This window comes from Saccoglossus kowalevskii, chromosome 8 (assembly GCF_978046115.1).
Source record: "Saccoglossus kowalevskii chromosome 8, keSacKowa6.1, whole genome shotgun sequence".
Classification (NCBI taxonomy): Eukaryota; Metazoa; Hemichordata; class Enteropneusta; family Harrimaniidae; genus Saccoglossus; species Saccoglossus kowalevskii.
Window position 1 is genome coordinate 23762754 of NC_140648.1, and position 16845 is coordinate 23779598.

Below are 16845 nucleotides of genomic sequence, written 5' to 3' on the forward strand. Positions count from 1 at the left end.
GCTCGTTGATTGGCTGGTTGGATTCAGCTGCCATTGAAATTTATAAGTATTGCTAAAGAAGGTGAGAACGAGTTTGTTACGTCGATAGCAATTTCCACGACTGGTCTATTCTGTTGCGCCCTCTATATATTAAGTTTGAAAAACTTAATGATGAATGCAAGTTCATATATTTATTAAGGTACAGATGCAGGTTGGAGGGAACTTGGGAGTGAATTTTCTTTTTTTTTTTTTGCTTTTTATTGGCTATAGACTTAAAATTTCACAGCACTATGAATAGTAGAACATACTCAAAAGACGATTTTAAAATATAGAAAACAATTACAAACATTCTCTATTTTGAATGCTTTGCAAGATTTAGCAAGGCTGTACATGAATAATCAAAAAGAAACATGGTGAAAAAAAAAGTAATGACGGGATCTCCATATTATGCACTATATTTAACTTTTTACAAAACGATAATAGGTTTAAATTGGAACTGTGCTTTAGAGACTTATTTTATTTATATTTTATTTTATACCGTTTGCCAAATATGTATACATTGTATTCGATTTTGAAAGATATATCAAACAACAATAAAAACATTGTTTTGTCCATATTACGTTTTTATTTAAACAAATAAATATATGATAACGTGATAGTTGCGTTTGTGTTTGTTAATGATGTTATTATTTAATTTAATTTAATCGTAACAATCACGTTGCCCATGACACTAAAAATCGTCATGAAAATCGCTTGGGCAAAAAAAATATTTAAGGTAAACTAACAAATATTTGTCCGAAATTCAAGTTTTTGCCCGAAATCTAATTATAGTGTGCGATGCGATTCCTGATTTCCGTATAATTTAGAAATTGTTAATTTCTTAGGCATACCTAAAGGAACTTGTCATTCTGCTTGGTTTTTGTTTTTACCTTTTTGTCATATTAACTTTAGTACATGTACTATGTGTGTGTGATTATATCAACGAGCGAAACTCGCTTTCTCACCGCGTGAGGGCGATAACACCAATCGTCTGTTAGAGCCTCTATCTGTATTCAAAATGGTTGTTTGGAAAGCGAATGTGCTGGGTCAGTCCACAGTCCCTCTATAGTTTGGTCAGTCCCTTCAACAACAGTCCTGAGATAGAAGTAATGTTAAAAGGCAAGTATCCAACGCATCAAAAGTAGTTTTACGAAGCCATGGATTCACGGTTCGAATCATAACTGTACGTCTTGGGGTTAACATCCACAGGCGCTCGGAGCGTTTTTTGGATAATAAAAAATGACCTAAAGTAGGGTCGGCATAGTTGGTCAGTCGCCGGCACGGGCGCTTGCAACAGGATTTATGGTTAAGGGTAGGGTTGGGTTGGGTAGGGTTATATACTAATAGAAAGTATTAGTATATAACCCTACCCAACCCTACCCTTAACCATAAATCCTGTTGCAAGCGCCCGTGGTCGCCGGTACCTACCACTCATATGTTTACGAATGAAACTGCTATCTCATTATCAATTTCTCTTGAAACCATGAATTTTTTTGGAACATTCTTAGTGATGTTGTTTTGACTTCAACACTTAACACGCCAGTACTCCTTAACACAAACATTTTCACAAGAAATACTGGGTAGTAAATTAGTTTTACTTACATAACCAACTTGTTATATGAATATTACAAAACCATGTTAGAATGCTCAATTCCATATTCAAGTCACAACTGCAAACTTGATTGCTAATATTTCTGAATCACGTTGCACATGGAGCTCTGTGGATTGGATTAATTTCGTAAGAAATATTTCTCTGGTGCACAGTCACTTGGGGGCTGAAAATCAATAAATACTAATTTTCAAAAAAAAAAATCATCCGCTATACATATATAAATAAACAAGTTGTGAAACACGGCACCGAGTAAATCGACACCCTGTCGGTTTCAAATGTCGATTTCTTACCTAAAAATGCGAAACAAAAATTTTAGAGGGGATCAGGTGTTACGTTAATAACCATTGTTCATAATCGCTAACTTGGTTTTATTCAAAACTGCACAAATCGCGAGTTTTCTGGTGATATCCGACAATTTCATGATCGAAAATGGCCAGCAGCCAGAATCAAGGGGGATTCGCACGGAGTTCTGGGTAAATCAAGTGCGCATACTCATTTTCAGCCAATCAGGCGTGCCGTAACAGTGAGTATTTCCTTGATTTACCCAGAACTCTGTGTGAATCCCCCTTGATTCTGGCTGCTGGCCATTTTCGTTCATGAAATCGTCGGATATCATCAAAAAATGCGGGATTTGTGGAGTTTTGAATAAAACCAAGTTAGCGATTATGAACAATGGTTATTAACGTAACACCTGATCCCCTCTAAAATTTTTGTTTCGCATTTTAAGGTAAGAAATCGACATTTGAAACCGACAGGGTGTCGATTTATTAGGTGCCGTGTTTCACAACTTGTTTATTTATATACTTATAGCGGATGATTTTTTTTTTGAAAATTAGTATTTATTGATTTTCAGCCCCCAAGTGACTGTGCTCTGGTGTTCCACCTTCTACCCACATTAAGCTGGCATGTGCATTACTGTAACAAAATTTCTGTAACAAGATTCTCAACATTTCCTGATTCCACATAATCAAATGCAAATCAATAAGTTTTTTCTTCGAATAAAAACAAAATCATCAAAACCTGTTTCATAAGTGTTTTTTCGTTAAACATTAAGTACTGTAAAATACTTTATTTTCGCTTGAAATTAATTTTCGCTATTTTCACTGAAGGAATGATTCAGTGAAAATAAAATCCAGCGAATATAATTTTTTGCCTATATTTTACATTCAACTGGCTAAAAATCAGTGAAAATAAGATCCATACAAAACACCCAAAAGGTCTTTTCAGTGAAAATTAATTCCAGCTAAAATAAAGTATTTTACAGTAGCGGCATCACTGATTCTCATTAACCATGTATATGCATCATCTAGTTTTATAACATAAAATAACATTTTATTTATCTTATTTCAGGCATCTTGGACTTCCCCTCCAGTATAAATGAAACTAATGACTGTTCTACCAGTGTCATTGTACAACTTAATTAATAATGAAAAGTATGTATTACAAAAATCACAGTGCAGTGAGTATCGACCTTAGACTGACATGAGGATCTGAAGAATTGCACAGTCAGCAACATTTTTGAAGAAGAGAATACTGCCTGTGGCTTCATTTACTTAAAAATGAAGTTGTCAGGCTGAGAAAAAATTATTTCATAACAAAGGATTTAAATCAGAAAAAAACACATTTAGACCTGTTTGAGGAATCTGAAATTTTCCAAGACGACACGTGTGGGGGGAAAAACATTTTGCTTGTCAGAAAAAAGATTCACCCTCTCAAATGGTTTAAAAAAAACACATGATGACAGAAATTAAACTGGTTCAGTGTCGTAAATGCAAGAAGAAATTGTCCACATCAAGTGATTTCAATCGACACATGCGGACACATACCGATGAAAGACCATTTAAATGTCCACGGTGTGAGAAAACTTTTAAACGGCCATGCCATGTAAAAAGACACCTATTAGTACATAATGGTGTAAAAGCATTCAAATGCCAACAGTGTGAGAAGTGTTTTACCGTGTCAAGTCATCTAAAACAGCATATGTTTACACATACAGGGGAAAAACCATTTCATTGCCAACAGTGTGACAGAAGATTTACGCAAGAGTCTAATCTAAAGCAGCATATGATAATACATACAGGAATTAAACTTGCCCAGTGTCAGACATGCAAGAAGAAGTTTTCAACATCAAGTGATTTAAAGCGACACATGCGAACACATACAGGTGAAAAACCATTTGCATGTCAACAGTGTGATAAGAGTTTCAGTCTGTCAAGTCATCTTAAAAGACACTTGAAAATACACAATGGAAATAAACAATATCATTGTCAACGCTGTGAGAGCAGTTTCAGTAGTTCAAATCGTTTAAAACTGCACGTGATGCGAACACACATGGAAAGGCAATTTCAGTGTCATCAGTGTGAAAAATTTTTTATTCGATCAAGTCTTCTTAGGCGACACATGCTTAAACATTCTATTGATTCCGGACATCCAAAAGATGAAGTGTTAATGCATGCACAAGAGAAAACTCTTCGCTATGATAAGAGAATTACCCGATCAAGTAAGCTAAAACAACATATGGAAACAAATACGGGTGATAAACCTTTTCCTTGTAAATACTGCACAGAAATATTTTCACAGTCACATGATTTAAAACTGCATGAAATGACACATAAAGGATATACAACATTCAAATGTCATCAATGCGAGAAGAATTTCGATCGGCGAAGTCAGCTGAAAAATCACATGATAAAGCATACAGAGGATAAACTATTTCACTGCCAACTATGCGAGGAGAGTTTCAGCCTGTCAAGTCAACTAAAACAGCACATGCAAACACATAAAGAAGATAAGCCCTTTTGTTGCAAACATTGTGAGAAAAGATTCTCTCTTTCAAGTGACTTCAAACGACACATGATGACTCATATTCTGCAGAAACCATTCCAGTGTCGACAATGTGAGAAGAGTTATCTCCATGCCTATGATCTCAAACAGCACACAGCAACACATAGTGATGGTGACCATGAAAGAAAACCTGTTAAGATGAGTCACTATTACACTTCTGTCGCTGATGTTAAGAAATTTATAACAAAAACTGGAGGATTTCGAAGGAGAAAGAACAAGATGTTTTCTGAAAAACAACATATTGGACTGTCAGTTTTAGCAGAATATTTGAAAGCTAGAATTATGGTAAATGAGAACACTTGGAAAATCCAGTTGCTGCGTCAACACAAAAACGAGAACAGTGTTGAGGAAACTTTCAGAATTGCTTTCTCATTTTAGAAGAAATGATGTTGATCACAGTTTGGACAACATCACTGTTTTCGTAGACATATCCTGGACTGATTTCACCTAAATGTGGCACAAACAGAGCTTTATAGCATATGGTTCATAGAATTAGACATCCAATCCATGCAATGAAATTTGATATTTTGGAACCAAATCTTTTTTTTCTAAGCCTAGCTTCCTAATTAGCATCATTAAATCAATTACAATAAGCAGATTATTTAGAAAACAATTTTACAATATGATTATTCATCTTTTTTCAATCTTAGTTTGAAAATGATGTCTTTCCGGTTAGTTTCATCTATGTGCATCAGACTGTGCTGTCACCTGCACCTCGGATCCTCCTAACTTATGTATAAATTATGCCACACATTTGCACATGCATTTGCTTTATTGCAGCCATTCAAACATTAAAAATTAAAAAAAGCATGTATATAGGAAAGAATCCTACATGCAAGAAGGAATAACACAGTTAAACTGGCTTCAATGGATATATCTGTCTTATAAATGTCTATTCAAACGAGTCTCACTAAGACGGTAAGAAACAAATATTAACTAAAAAGATTGTGGGATATATCAGTCTGATTGTGGACGTATGAAGCGAAAAAATGATGAGCACCTCTCACTTGATATGTACATGCCTCATACTATGAAATAAAATAAATCTTACAAGTCGTCTCTAAAGAGACTGTGCAAACATTATTCATAACATTATACTCAGTTATTTACATTCAGCAATCCACTGCCTGCACAAACATTTCTATGGATTCTGCTACATGTGTAACAGATTGAAGTAGAAGTACAATACATGCAATAAGAATGCATACACCAGTACTGACATAACTTTATTTCACTGTACAAAAATTTAACCAAATTGTGTCAAATTTGAAGTTTTATTGAGCTTTTTACTGATAAATCATTTTACAAAGTTTGCATTTGATTGTTTAGTAAAATAAAACTACTGTGCGTCATCTCTGTTTTTCTATAGAAGAATCCATGACTGATTGTATTTAATGCTGCAGGTCTAGTATGTTTGCTATTTTTTTTGTTATGATTGTCGTATACGACTTATTTACCACTTCAGTTTCACTGAGAATGTTCTAGAACCGTACTGTGTCTGGGTGGAATATTGTAGATTTTTTTTTAGAAACTGGTTGAATAGGTAATAGAACACTGTAGGAGGCAATAGAAGATAATGGAAAATTCTAGAAATTTGTAGTAAGTTCCAGACTCGTTATGTATGCTGATGTAATGGTCTATTTATAGACAGTGCGGGTATATATAGGGGAGTTGTTCAGCACAAAGTTCAGATCAGAGATCTCGTTGAATTGTATTGGAGTTTAAGTATCTAGTCATTGGAGTTTTACCGCGTTATTGTACTTGATGTTTGCAGAGTATAATAATACCAGTACCAGTTGAAACCTCATCTGTTGGCTCCGTGTTCGTATTTTATCATCGCCGCCAGGGAAGTGTTACTGTTGCCATTTTCGTATTTGAACCATCACACCTGTACTATACCGATTACGGTAATATTACGTTGCGTGTGACAATGATTCTTCAAATTTAAATTCCCAAATGAAATGCACACTTAAGAACTTTTAAATTTGTTATTAAAATAATTACATATTGGCAAAGATAAATTGCACATAACTAATATATCAATGAAGGTGCTTTACCTGAAAAACCTAAAGCCAGTAAAAAGAAAGTACCTTGATTGATCTGTTGAATCATAGATCTTGGTAAAGATTCTTTCAGAGTCCACAAGTTAGAATACTGCATTATAGCAGAATATTGATTTTATTGTTAAACTTTGGAAAACATTGATGGGCTGCTCATCAAAATACTGACACAGTGAATGCTTCTCGTACATCTTAGATGGAATTTTAGTTAAGTTATCAAATAAAAATAATCGTTACACATCATTTTCTACAGGATTATACCAAGCAAGTTTGAAGTTTATGTATTGCAATTAAAAAAAAAAGAATGTTTACAAATTTTGTTCATTTTGAAATAAACACAAAGGTTATAAATTTAAAAGATTTTTTTTTTTTTTTTATACCGGTAAATGTCAGAACCAGTTTGAGTGATTAAATTTCATGACTTGGTAAACTGCAAGTACTATTGCAGCTCAACTGATTTATAATAAAATACTTTATTTACATTTGTAAGTAAACCATGTAATTTATTAGATGACTACACCCCTTTAACCATCTGAAAAAAATGTATTTTAATTGATTGTGGGTTGATATGAAGTTTACAAGATTACCACCTTGATTTGTATTGTATCAGCACAATCTAATTGTGTCCATTGTATCAGTCTTCAACAGACAGTTACCTACGATGATGTTGGTTCGTTTGGGTTGAGGTTCTAGTAAAAGTGATGCCTGCAAGACATGGGTACTACCAGTATCGAGTCCCTAAACAACCATTAGCATACGAGTTACCATACTTGCTATAATGAGTATAAGGTTTTTTTTGTCTACAGTACAATTGGGGGGGGGGGTTGTGAAACCGTATGTGCGTTGCATGACTTCATATACGTATCATAGCGAACTACATGTTGCATCACATAACACCTGCTTAGATCATTTAGCCTATGCATCCAAATAACTTGTCAATCTGAAAATTGTTGGTTGGACTCCTGAATGTATCAATTAAAAGTAGTGAGTTGTACTTTCCCCTTAGATCATGATACTTGAATGCAACTGTAAGATTCAATACCAACCAACCCCCACCCCCGCAAAATTTTTGGCATTCATTAAATCAGTCGGTAAGAAATGGACAATTTGCATTCAGGCAGTTTGTAACAATTAACTGATGCATTCTCATTTTCCCCCAAATATGTACTTTACAATATTTGTCCTAGTAACTATTTTATATGTTTTTTCCTGCTTGTCTTATGGAAGGTAACTAACTGCCCCGAAATGCCAGTAATCAATGTCTGCATTCTGCAACGTGATACTACCTTAGTCAACCACTACACTGCTTTGTCTAATGTAAACAAAAAAAAAAAAGTTTCCCAAATAAGAAAGACATCTGTATCACAAGTTTTATTGTTTGAGCTACCAGATCTAATAAGCTTAGTTGAAAGTCACATAAATGAATAAACAAGCCTGGTAATTATTGCTATAATTATACATTAACATATTTAAGATACATACAATTGAAAATGAACACAATTCAGTCTTCAAACTTAAATGATTTCACCGCATTCTTATCAATATAAAATTTCTTAGATTTGTTCACAGATTCCGGAGCAGAATAACCAAGGCCGAAACCTTTTTTTATATCCCATTTCTTTTCCATGGCAACTTCAAACTGTTTTTCAAGTTTTTCATTCATCTTTGTTGCCATGGTTTTATTCAGAGCGAAATTTGATCTTGAAGTTGCATTCTGAGGATCTTTAGTTGAGGGTTGGTTCTTCATTCCCCCCATGAGTCTGAAGAATTTATTCTGTTGTTGTGATGTGTCAAAAGTAGCTGAGCTCCACTGCCCCATTGACGTATTACTCTGGAAGAAAAGAGAATGTTTCAGTGTAGAATTTGTTCAATGTTATAATTACATATGAAGAATGATTAAAGAATTGGCTAATTTAAAATAAAATATATTCTCCCAATTCATGCATGAAGTCAAATTAGCTAAAATGATATGTAGCTATTTCAATGTGTTTTACAGTATATATTTCAGCTCTGAAAATCATAATAAAAGGGTTGACCATCAAAAATTCAAGGAGGGGAGTTTGTAGAAAAGGTCTGCAAATATTTATTTTTTTCACTGGATTTTGAACTTGATTACTGGTAGATTTTTAAAAAAAAAAATTCAAAAGTTTATATGTTCAGAATGTTTTTCAAATCTCCCCTCTAAATTGTCAATGGCGTATTCCTAATGAAACTTGGGATACATTATGATATGTTTGCCAGTTTGACTATGACAGTAAATAATTTAGAGGTTTTATCATTTTTGTATTGAATAGTAATAGAATTATTAATGTTTAGTCATTTCTCACCTTCATCTTATTATCTTTACCATTCAATGAATTCTCAACTGTCTCGGATTTTATTGCATCGTTCTTATTTTTCTTTAATTTTTCATCTGTATTATTTGGAGCTCTAATTTTCAGTTGGTCCACCTCGGGTTCATCTTTATGTTTGCTCTTTTTTTTCTTTTTCTTCGGGTTCAGTATCTTTTCAACTTCCCTCTTTTCTTCTGTTGCCATGACGCAGGCATTCTTTTGGAAAGCATTATCATCCCCATCACCAGGATCATACTTTCTCTTTTTTGTATTCATCTCAACTTGATCACATCCCTGATAATTCTTTTTCTCATTTTTTTGTTGCTTTCCTATTCTTTCTTCTTCAGACATCTTTTCTCTCTTTTTCTTCTTTCTCTTTTTGCATAATGTACCAGAATGAATGTCTTCTGCATCAATTTGGGACAATTTCAGATCTTCATTTTGGTCCTGTTTTCTTTTTCGTTTTTCAGAAGACTTTTTATCTTTTTCTGTCTTTCTTTTGCTTTTCTTTGATTCCTCAACCATATCATGACAGGCACTGGAGTCATTCACAGACCCATCTTCTGCGAATACTTCTTGGAGATGTTTATTTTTTTTAGATTTTTTATCTTGCTTTTTTTCTCCAATATTTTGAGATTCCACATCATTTTGTATGGTATTATTTGTATCATCCTTGCTGCTTTTTCTTTTCTTCTTTTTCCTGCTTTTCTTTTGTTCATTTCCAGATTCTTCATTTCCTAAATCAGCATGGTCTTGCGTTGTTAACTTTTTAGACTTTTTGTCAGAATTAACTGCTTTTTTACTCACATCTTCATCCATTTGTTTCTTTTTCTTTTTCTTCGAGCTAATACTAGCTTCTGAAACTAAATCCTGGCTTCCAAGATCAGAGATGTTTTTATTTTCTTTCTGTATGACACCGATAATCTTCATTTCTTCTCCACGTTCTTTTCGCTTTTTTTTCTTTTTACTGCTTGATCTAAAAGAATTGTCATATTCATCATCTTTTTTTGAGGTTTCCATGGCAACTGTATCATTTCTTTCATGTTTCCGTTTTCGCTTAGTTCCATCTTCATTTAAGGATTCTTTAGAACTGGAAATACTATCCAAATTCTTCTTGTTCTTCTTCGTCATTTCAACAGCAGCAACTATAAATCAGCAAAATTAATTTAATTATACTTTTGTTTATTTTATTTTTATCGGCTTTTAAATTTGTTGTATACATAAAGGCATAAAGCTGGGGATGTAATAAACATTTTATAAATATATCATTTTATGAATCAACATGACTGCTAGAATTCAAATTGCCAAATCCAGAAATGATATGGCTACATCATCACAAGTTCAATTGATATCAATAAACTAGTTCAATATCATCCACTCAGCAAGGTTTTCCTTTTTGAATAAGTGGATGATCCAAAGCAATGTGGAGCTCTCGGCCAATTATTATTGAATATTTGAATGAAAGCTGATGATCAGTACATGTATTTACAAATTCTATATAAATATGTTTATAAACTAAGATATACATTTTTTATATTTATTTCATATAAAATACATGCAATTGGCATCTTTGCAGCTTTGTTTGACTTGATACATTACGCACTACACTAAAATGGGATTCCACTTATTATTTATTTTTTTCGATTTACCTGTTTTATATTTCGAATACATTGTCACGGTCAATAACAGTCCACGGCTTGACTGTCCGTGCGAATACAAGTCCTATACATTGTCTTTCTGTTATTCTTATAAAACAGAAACAATTCGGGTAATCGGCATGTGTACTTACTTGTAAATGGTTATTTCACTCTCTGACCACAAAGTAATCGTTGGCGAAGCTGATATCTTTTTACACATGGAATTCACACGTGTTTGGTGTTCACAAATTCTTATGATCTTTACCACTTGACCTCACAGCGCCCGCTATCTAAAAGGTCAGAAAGGCCTTGGTAACCAGACCACTTTACCGGTGAATTCGTGTTTGTAGTATGAGCTTATTTGGGCAATATTTGTATAAATTTATCTCAATTATAAATTGGACGACAGGAATGCTTATATGATAAGAAAATATTGTGACACGACGCGCAACAAAAAGGACTGTTGACGTTTTTACGTACTATTTTATAACGTGGAAGTATACAATTGTTATCTCCGTGTGTTGTCAGGCTCAGATCAACAACAAGCTACGGATTCAAGATGTCGGTCGTACAGGATAAAAAAGAACCAAATATTTGGGAAGAAATCTGCAAAGGTATGTTGCTATTCGAAATTATCAGTCTCGAATAGAATTTTACACAATATGCATATCAAATTTAGCTGCACATGACAAGTAAAACGTTTGGTAGAAAACTTGAATTTCCTCACGGCCAAGTTACATTCTGCATTTATATTTTGAAAAATCAGTAATAAATAAGTGCCAGAATAAAAGGGGTTAAAACATTATAATTGTTTAGTGAAGTGTTGTGTAGACAGGAGTATATGGACCGGTATTCACCACTCTCCTTCCAAAACAAAAAAAGAAAACAAAAACAAACAACACGATCATAGACTGTAAATGCATTAATTATTCACTGGGTTTTAATTTCGCTATTTTCGTAAGATATAACAATAAACATTAATGTTTCCTTGTCAAAATCGTGAAATTAAAATACAGTGAATATGCGCAAAACATTAAAATAGTGAAAATTAAATGTCGGTGAAAATAAATGGTTTTGCATCACACAGTCATTGCTCTTCCAGCAGGGACCAAACAACAACATAAAATACATGTAGAATAGAATCTGCTTGATATCCACCAACAGGAACATGAATATTCGACCAAAAATTTACAATCAGATTAAAAAAAAAACATAAATAAATACTGACCCTTTTAATAGTTCAGCAACCGTAACATAATACAGTGTAGTGATATTTTGGGTAACACATGGAGCTAAAATTATTTTAGCTCCATGGGTAACACAACACCAGAACAACCTTCTATTTCCCTTGTTGTAGACTAAACTATGTGGGAGATGCAACATTTGTGATTGTGAAAAATCCGGGGGGTGTGGCATGTGTCTGGTGTGTACTCCCATTTTTACGGTCAAGCTGAACATGTTTTGACCACCCCATTTTATGATTTTAAGCTATTTTGGCAAAATTTAGGCCATTTTTTAGCGAAAAGCATTCAACATCAATCCTTTTGGGCCCAGGTTCCAACTGGCTTTGGAGCACTCCCACCAAAATCCAGGTGAGTAACAAGCAACTCACTGGTGCAATAAATAATTGCTTATGAAATCCTTGAGTTTTGGCTATATGATTATTATTATAAACTTCAAATATCACATTTTGTTTTGACTATTGAATAAGAAGTTATGTAATCTTTAATACCAAGACCATCCAGTTAATATTCTACTGACAAATTTCTCATTCACTTGTGAGTTCATCCTCACACAATGTGTATCCATCTTGCATCATTGCCATTACTTCTCAAATGTTTTAAACCTAAGTAATGAAAAACTCTGAAGATTAAATAAAGATATATTTCAGTGGCCTGAAGATACACATAGCAATCTGAGGATACACATGCATCAGGGTTAAAACTTTACTGTTGTGTGAATATTATGAGGTTACCGGTATTACGCTTACGTGCGTAATCATTCCATATTTGGAATTAGCATTTCCTAATATGGTAGGATGAAAATACAGTGTAATACTGCAAAATTATGGCACGCTGTAACTTTTGGAGTTACAGTGACAGATGTACAATAATATGCGGTTATTATGAGGATACGTCAAAGTATGCATGAAGACAGTACAGTGGGAGTATCGATCGACATGCACCAGAGATTGATGTGACGGCGTACAGTCTGAATGCATACTTTGAGGTATTCTTGTACCGTAATAACCTTATTATTATACATCTTTTCCTTCCAAGGATACATTATGGGAATGCCGAAATCCAACAAGCTTAGAGCAGAATCAGTGAACTTCTTTGTGTAGAGTCCATTCAAACTCTGGTGGCAGCCATGTTTGTTTGTATTATTACCGGGTAGAGGACGCTTATGTGCGTAATCATTCCATATTTGGAATTCACATTTCCTAGGATCTGTAGGATGAAAATACCCCGTAAAATACTGCAAAATTACGGTACGCTGTAACTTATGGCGTTACAGTGACAGATGTACAGATTAACTACACCACGTCTAGGTTTATGTGATCGGGTTGGTCAATCCATTGATTCTTGAGGTTATGTATTTTTATGCTCACCATAAACAAAACAAAACAGTCTGTTGTTTTTGAATTTAAACTTTCTTACATATTTATTGCAGCATGTACATTTGTGTTAATCTTTGAGTAAAAACATGCAGTACTCCTCACATTTATGAACCATATTATTATACTCATTTTGTTGAATAGAATTTTCACTGAAGAGGCCACCTTTCAAGCTAGAAGATGACACAGATTCAGTCACGACTGAAATAATTCAGTTTGACCCGGCTACTCATACTCCAGTGATCTATGGTAAAATGGTGGAGCAGATTGACATAGATTGTGACACAACAACAGATTTTGACCCGGCTGTCTCACACCCTGCATTAATTGGACACACAGTATTAGAAAAACCTCCCAAGTCACCACCAACACCGCCACCACCTCCTCCACCAAAAGACACATGTAAGTATATGCAAGTCAGAATTAAGGTTCATGTAATTCTCATCAAAAGTTAGAAAAAAAAAACTATTTATTTATCATTGGTACATTTTTTCATTTTGAATCTAGACAAAACTATAATGTGCCTGTAACATACAATATACTGAAGTCAGCTAAAGCGTGTATAAGTTAGTTATAAACTTAAATATACATGAAAATGGCAGTTGTACCATTGTATGAGTTCATACACAAATGTTAGCTATTTCAGCATGTTGTAATTACTCATGGGCACTACACAGAATGGGTCTGCCTAGTGACTAAGCCATTCCAATTGTCTCATTTGGTTTTGAATGAGACAGATATAACTTGAAAACAGTTGGGTTTATAAGTTTTTTGTAAGTATAACATGCCTTTCTTGATTTCAGAGTACATAAAGTACATATTGGTGACAAATATTTACAAGACACTGATTGTTCTATTTTAGTATTTAATGCTTAATATTTATATTACTGGGCATATGTTTACTTGAACATTCCATGATCACGTCATAGTTAAAAATTGTCTTCTGTCAAGCTGTACAACTGATTCTGTACTATGCATATAATAACGAATATGAAAATGAATAGTTCAGGCCACACTGGCAAAGTATTATTTTTCATCAGTGAAAGTATAGAATCATATCTTTATGCATGCTGATACTTGTATGATAATATTACCTCTTTTGTTTTCCAGGTACCCCAAGGGAATACTTGGAACACTATGTTTTCCCAGTTTTATTACCAGGTTTGTTGGAAATGTTAAAAGAAGCAAGAGAACAAAAATGTTTTGAGGTGAGGATACAGTTTCAATGTAATGCGTGCCATAATTTTGGTGCAATTTTTATGTAATTTTCTAAAAATTATGTGGCTTTAATGTATGGAAGGTGCTCACATTGGCTACTGCTATATTTTCTAGTACCGGTATTTCAACAAGGCCCGAGCTTCCAATAGAGTAGTTTATATTTTATGGTCCTCTGGGTTTGAGGAACCCATAATAAACTATGTTTCCTATTTGGTGCATTACCTTGAGAAATAATGTGCATGTACCAAGAGTCTGGTCGTCTCTGGAGACGTACTGTAGTCGGCTTCATTGATTGTATCAATAACATGGCGTGTACATTGTTTTTATATATTTACAGAGAAAGAGATTCAGATTCAATGGTCTAGACTATCTAACTGAATATCTTTGGAGGTAATACTTAACTCATTTGTTTAACTCTAACAGGCCAGGGTATCAACTCTCTCGAATTACTTTCTATTGTAATTTCTATTCTCAAAGCATTGTGTTTTTTTTGTACACAAGGTATAATAATTTTTAGACTTGTAGTATAATTGTTCCCTTAAAAGGTGGTGGTCTTCACGCAGTATGTTTGAATATCATGTAAACAATGTATTTTACACTTGTTGTATACATCGCTATGAGTCCCGCATTAGACAACCACTGCCCTTTAAAATATGGAATAGAGATGGAATATGATATATTTTTTAATATTTGTTCAAATTGAATTAAATTAAATTGAGTTATCATAAACTATAAATGTTGTGTTTACAAACACAGAACAGTTTTCATTAAATAAAAAATCAAAACCACTATTAGGCATTTTACCAGAACAACAACTGCATATTATACATATTTTAGTAGATTTGTTTCACTAAAAAACAACTTGGGTATCATAGTCCAATGTATCAATATCAATATACAGTGTCAACAAAAATACTAAAAAAGAATTGTTCTTATCGGTATTGCATTTTTAATGTCAGACTGAACTTTATCTGCACAGCTGAACTAGACAGACTTTAATTTAATTGAAACTTACAATACAAACCACTGTCATTGAGATTTCTCTGGATGTTGTAAGACTACCTACTTTGTTTTAAAAAATTGTCAGTACATTTGTCTACAGTCCCGACATATTTACAAAATTAGTAGGTAGTCCTTGGTCTTTTTCTTCATCATGAACTGATCAGGTTTCTGTTTGTTTTTCATGTCAGGCACAATCCTAATTACTTTGGTCGTGAGAATGATACAATAGATGAAATCCCATTTGTACAAAGAATTTTAGAAGAAAACCCTCGTCCTGCACTACCTTTATCATTAATATGGACAGAAGAAGAAGCAGCTATTGTTATCCAGTCATTTTACAGAGGCTATCTGGTAAGAAATTCAGTCTATTTTCAGGCTTAATCTTAGAATGGTGTTGGTTTTGTATTTCCATTTGTGAACTCCTGTGGATGAGTTTCTCAGTCTCTGATAAGATTAGTTATTAAGTTTCTTTTTTTGAGGGATGCCCTGTGGCCAAGTGGAAGATGCACTACGATGTGTAGTGAGGCATTTTAGTACTGTCAAGCATGCAGTATTTATTCACATTGATTATTAACTTACTGGCAGCATTTGGTATTATACCACTTGTGGTCATTTGACCCATTATTCTGTCCTATAACTCCAGATTTGGTCTTTTTGTGTCCAGCATTTCTGAAATTAAAGAGTGACCAAGTGTCATGGTTTGAAACTATTGAAAAAGTTGGCCAAGCAGGTTTTGCTGTTGGGAATTGATACATATAACCTTCAAGATTCAGTGGGATAGCTACTTGTGAGATTGTCTTCACATTATTTCAAATTCTTCTTGCCATCTAGTCTTCTGCGTATCCTAATATATAGATTTAATTTAATAGGGACTAATGCAACATTTAACCAAATTTTGACACTGTTAAATGACTTTGGGTACATTGCTGTAGGATTAACCCTCTCGATGTTCTCTTATTTCAATAGGTCAGAAGAGAAGAGGAAGTACAAGAATTAAGACAATGGCAGCGTGAATTGAGAGAAGAAAATGAAGACATTACAGTTAAAGTAGAAAACTTTTGGAAGAAACATGAACCCCCAGATAGTGATGAGGAAGTCGGAGCAGCAAGTAGACGGAGTGTGGATGTAAAGAAATCTCCAAGCCCAACAAGATCAGCTGGATATAAAACACCATCATCATTATCTAGAGCTTCATCAAAAACTCAACAAAGTCCAATCCCTTGAATAAAAAAATACTCAAAATGGTTGTAAACTATATGTAATGTTTTCTTTCTTGGCTTTGTTTTGTAAATATGTATTTCATATCGCTAGAGTTCATGCAAAAAAAAAAAAAACACTTGTACAAAGAAATAAATTTTATTTGTAATAAATCTGAGTTTACAAGAACAATGCGTGATAAATTGATTAACACATTTTTAAATTTGTCTGTGACTTGTATCAACCAAGATGAAACATTCAATACAACTTGTTGAGAAAACATAATTCTGTAATATGAAATCAAAAT

At 33.7% G+C, this 16845-nt stretch overlaps 3 protein-coding genes across 3 annotated transcripts; 2 read left to right on the forward strand and 1 right to left on the reverse strand.

Annotated features, from left to right (window-relative positions):
• Window positions 1–3367: 3367 nt before the first annotated feature.
• Window positions 3368–6892, forward strand: LOC146739459 (uncharacterized). Its single transcript, XM_085502801.1, has one exon. It carries the CDS (start codon window positions 3368–3370, stop codon window positions 4850–4852), a length of 1485 nt encoding a protein of 494 aa, XP_085358927.1. The 3' UTR covers window positions 4853–6892.
• A 998-nt stretch (window positions 6893–7890) lies between these two features.
• On the reverse strand, window positions 7891–10805 carry LOC102810381 (uncharacterized). Its single transcript, XM_006814674.3, has 3 exons — window positions 10657–10805; window positions 8862–10012; window positions 7891–8365 (listed from the first exon to the last, which is right to left on the reverse strand). Exons 2-3 carry the CDS (start codon window positions 9996–9998, stop codon window positions 8036–8038), a joined length of 1467 nt encoding a protein of 488 aa, XP_006814737.1. The 5' UTR covers window positions 9999–10012; window positions 10657–10805; the 3' UTR covers window positions 7891–8035.
• Window positions 10806–10815: 10 nt separating this feature from the next.
• Window positions 10816–16730, forward strand: LOC100369022 (IQ domain-containing protein K-like). The gene is made up of 6 exons (XM_002733290.3): window positions 10816–11118; window positions 13266–13523; window positions 14232–14329; window positions 14677–14729; window positions 15530–15692; window positions 16308–16730. The coding sequence occupies exons 1-6, from the start codon at window positions 11064–11066 to the stop codon at window positions 16563–16565; spliced, it is 885 nt and encodes a 294-aa protein (XP_002733336.1). The 5' UTR covers window positions 10816–11063; the 3' UTR covers window positions 16566–16730.
• Window positions 16731–16845: the final 115 nt, after the last annotated feature.

Excerpts from the sequence above, each read along its gene's own strand:
- LOC102810381 (XM_006814674.3), bottom strand. The coding sequence starts at position 9,998 with ATGACGAAGAAGAACAAGAAGAATTTGGATAGTATTTCCAGTTCTAAA. Across the intron at positions 8,366-8,861 it reads GTAAAGATAATAAGATGAAG|AGTAATACGTCAATGGGGCA; the intron begins GTGAGAAATGAC and ends CTTTTCTTCCAG.
- LOC146739459 (XM_085502801.1), top strand. The coding sequence starts at position 3,368 with ATGACAGAAATTAAACTGGTTCAGTGTCGTAAATGCAAGAAGAAATTG.
- LOC100369022 (XM_002733290.3), top strand. The coding sequence starts at position 11,064 with ATGTCGGTCGTACAGGATAAAAAAGAACCAAATATTTGGGAAGAAATC. Across the intron at positions 11,119-13,265 it reads TTGGGAAGAAATCTGCAAAG|AATTTTCACTGAAGAGGCCA; the intron begins GTATGTTGCTAT and ends TTTGTTGAATAG. Across the intron at positions 14,330-14,676 it reads GAGAACAAAAATGTTTTGAG|AGAAAGAGATTCAGATTCAA; the intron begins GTGAGGATACAG and ends ATATATTTACAG.